Consider the following 3560-nt stretch of genomic DNA (forward strand, 5'->3'; position numbering starts at 1 on the left):
GTTTTGACCTTAGGCTTAGTTTTGACATCAGGTCAAGTTCACTACAAAGTTATCTACGTAACAAAGTAACAGATTCAACAATTTTCAGTCAGGTCATCTGGACATTTTCTTTTTTTTTTTTTTGCTGAAAAAACTACAACAAAACAAACGTGAACAAAAAACAAATCTCAATTACATTTCCTTAAAAAAAATAAAGTAGCAGATTGTGTGGAATCTTCACTATGTCACAGTTTCCCATCCTGAGCAAGTGCAATGGAGACATCCATCATCTTTACCAGCTTCTTCCTTTTTTGGGTTGCGGGGGTCACTGATGCTCATGTCCAGCAGTCACTGTGCAAGAGGCAGGGTACACCCAGGACAGGTCGCAAGTCCACCACAGGGTCACATAGAGACAAATGAGACAAACAACCATTCACACTCACTCACATCTAGGAACAATTAGAGTTACTAATTAGCCTAACATGCAGGGAAGAGGTGGTGTAGAGGTCAGAGAAGGTAGGCCTGTGATCAGAAGGTCATCAGTTCAACTCCCTGTACCAAAAACATCAAAAATGTGGGTAGGATAGGTGAAGCATCCACATCTGCCTCCACCCTCATTTGCCCCACACTGGGCCCTTAAGCAAGGCCTTTAACCCCCATCATCTGCTCCGCCAGGCACCCCAGTTAGTAGCTCTCTGCTCCACACAGAGGGCTGTGGTAGCTCGGTGATCTGTGGTTGTGCCAGGAAGGACATCCGGTGTAATAATAATTGCAAAGTCTTCATGCGACTTGGTTCACTGTGGCGACCCTTGACAAAAGGAGCAGCCAAACGAAGAAAACAAATTGCTTAACATGCATGTTTTTGGTCTGTGGGAGAAAATCGGAGTACCTGGAGAAAACCCATGCATGCACGGAGAGAAAATGCAAACTCCACCCAGAAAGTCCTCCGGACAGGGATTTTAACCAGGGTAACCTGCTCACTGAGAGGTAGCAGTTCTACCAACTCTGTCACCATGCTGCCCACAAAGGAGACAGTGGAAAGGAAAAAAAATATTTTTAATAGGAAGAAATTTCCAGCAGAACCAGACTCAGGACGAGCAGCCATCTACTTCAACCAGCTGGGTTTGAGAGGACAGGAAGTAGAAACAGACAAACACAGAATGTCAGGTCCAGGTGTACATTCTATAGGAGGAAAGACAAAAAACACATGTTAATATAGAAATAATTACAATTACAAGCAATTAGAGTAGAACAAGTAAAGACAGCAGCAGATTGAGGAAATGTGGTCAGTTTGTCCTTCTGCGGTCTAAGCTCGAAGCGTAAGTCAACTAACTAGATGCACTCAGGTACAGTCAGGGTACTGGGTACAGGGTACTTTCACCTCCACCTCACAGATAAGGGACACTCTTTTGAGGACCAAAATGTGCACATTTTGGACCGAGAACACAGATGGTTTGAGAGGGGGGTGAAGGAAGCAATTTATGTAAAAAGAGAAAAGCCGTCTCTTAACAGAGGAGGAGGCCTCAGATTTCCACTTTCAAAAACATATAATGCAACTTTAAAACAGATTCCCAGCCGGTTTTCACACCTGATGAGAACAGAGGGGCCTCGACTGTGAATTAGAGGAACAAAGACCTACTGTTTAGGTTTTTAGGTGTGAACTGCCAATCTACATAAATGTGTGTGTGTCTTATGTGTGTGTGTGTGTCTTATCTCACTCAGCCTTATAACCTGTATCTCTCACTCTCTGCTCTTTGAATTGAGAAAGCTCCTCGGATGAGGAGAGAAACGTCTTCTGTTACAAATAAAGTCCAGTTGTTTTTGTATTGAACGCTTTTTGAATTCATCATGTCCTGGATGACTGAGAATCTTCACCAGCACAGTCAGGGTACTGGTTAGATGGACACAGGTACAATCAGGTAACTGTTTAGATGGACTCGGGTACAGTCAGGTAACTGCTTAAGTGAACTCAGGTACAATCAGGTAACTGGTAAGATGGACCCAGGTACAGTCCTGTAACTGGTTTGATAGACTCTGGTATAGTCAGGTAACTGCTCAGGTGGACTCATGTACAGACAGGGAACTGTTTAGATGGACCCAAGTAGAGTCAGGTAACTGGTTAGATGGACCCAGGTAGAGTCATGTAGCTGGTTCGATGGACTCAGGAACAGTAAGGTAACTGCTCAGATGGTCAGCTACAGTCAGGTAATTGTTCAGGTGGACTCAGGTACATTCATTCAACCTTTATTAATACAGGTTAGTCTCATTGAGACTTGGAAACTCATTTAGAAGAGAGACATGATTTTTACAAAGAATGATGACAACAGTAGACAATCATAAGACAAAGAATACACATTGAGAAGAACAAATGAGAGAAAAGTATGTGAATGTTTCTGTATCATGCCCTGAGACAACTTTGTTGTGAATTGGTGCTATATAAATAATTTGAATTGAATTGACTCAGGTACAGTCAGGTAACTGCTCAGTGGACTCGGGTACAGTCAGGCAATTGATTAAATGGCCACAGGTAGAGTCAGGTAACTGGTTAGATGGGCTCAGGTACGGTCAGGTAACTGGTTAGATGCAGTCAGGTGAGGTTATTTTGTTGTGTTTTGTGTATGTGTTTTTACAAATAATGTAAAACTGTTTACAGGGAGACTCTGGAGGGCCATTGATGTGTCTAGAAGATAGACGCTGGACGGTGGTTGGTCAGTTTATGACTCGCACATACAAACACACTCACACCAACACACACAGATTTTTGACAGAGCTGCTCTCATATTTGTTCCTAACAGGTGTAACATCATTTGGGGAGGGCTGTGGGCGTCCTCAGAAACCTGGAGGCTATGCCCGTGTCTCTGCTTTCATCTCCTGGATTGCTCACAATAGACGCCTCTCCTTTTCATCACTTTTAACGTCACATTCAGACTGAAATCACATGGATGAATTGAATCCAACCTAATTTAACTGTGATTAAAGGTCAAATGCATTTATCACATCTAGACTGGACTATTGCAATGGTTTATTATCTGAGTGTCCTACTTTAAGAAGTCTTAAGTTGATCCAAAATGCTGCTGCCAAAGTCTTAACTGCAGTTACTGGGAGAGATCATATCTCTCCAGTTTTAGCTTCTCTTCATTGGCTCCCTGTCAAATCCAAAATTTAATTCAAAATCTTACGAACCATATTTCAAAAAGTTGGGACACTAAACAAATTGTGAATAAAAACTGAATGCAATGATGTGGAGGTGCCAACATCTAATATTTTATTCAGAATAGAACACAAATCACAGATCAAAAGTTTAAACTGAGAGAATGTATCATTTTAAGGGAAAAATCTGTTGTTTCCAAATTTCATGGCATCAACAAATCCCAAAAAAGTTGGGACAAGTCCATTTTTACCACTGTGTGGCATCCCGCCTTTTCTTACAACACTCAACAGACGTCTGGGGACAGAGGAGACCAGTTTCTCAAGTTTAGAAATAGGAATGCTCTCCCATTCATGTCTAATACAGGCCTCTAACTGTTCAATCGTCTTGGGCCTTCTTTGTCGCACCTTCCTCTTTATGATGTGCCAAATGT

The 3560-nt window shown here is 42.1% G+C and overlaps 1 protein-coding gene across 1 annotated transcript in view; it reads left to right on the forward strand.

Moving 5' to 3' along the window:
* Positions 1–2911, forward strand: part of LOC119420353 (enteropeptidase) — a 35690-nt gene extending 32779 nt beyond the window's left edge. The window contains exons 5-6 of the mRNA XM_037687736.1: positions 2633–2687; positions 2775–2911. Coding sequence (XP_037543664.1) covers positions 2633–2687; positions 2775–2911 — 192 coding nt within the window. The remainder of the gene's footprint in view (positions 1–2632; positions 2688–2774) is intronic.
* Positions 2912–3560: the final 649 nt, after the last annotated feature.

The sequence above is a fragment of the Nematolebias whitei genome, chromosome 14, assembly GCF_014905685.2.
Source record: "Nematolebias whitei isolate Nwh7 chromosome 14, NemWhi1, whole genome shotgun sequence".
NCBI classification, from domain to species: Eukaryota; Metazoa; Chordata; class Actinopteri; order Cyprinodontiformes; family Rivulidae; genus Nematolebias; species Nematolebias whitei.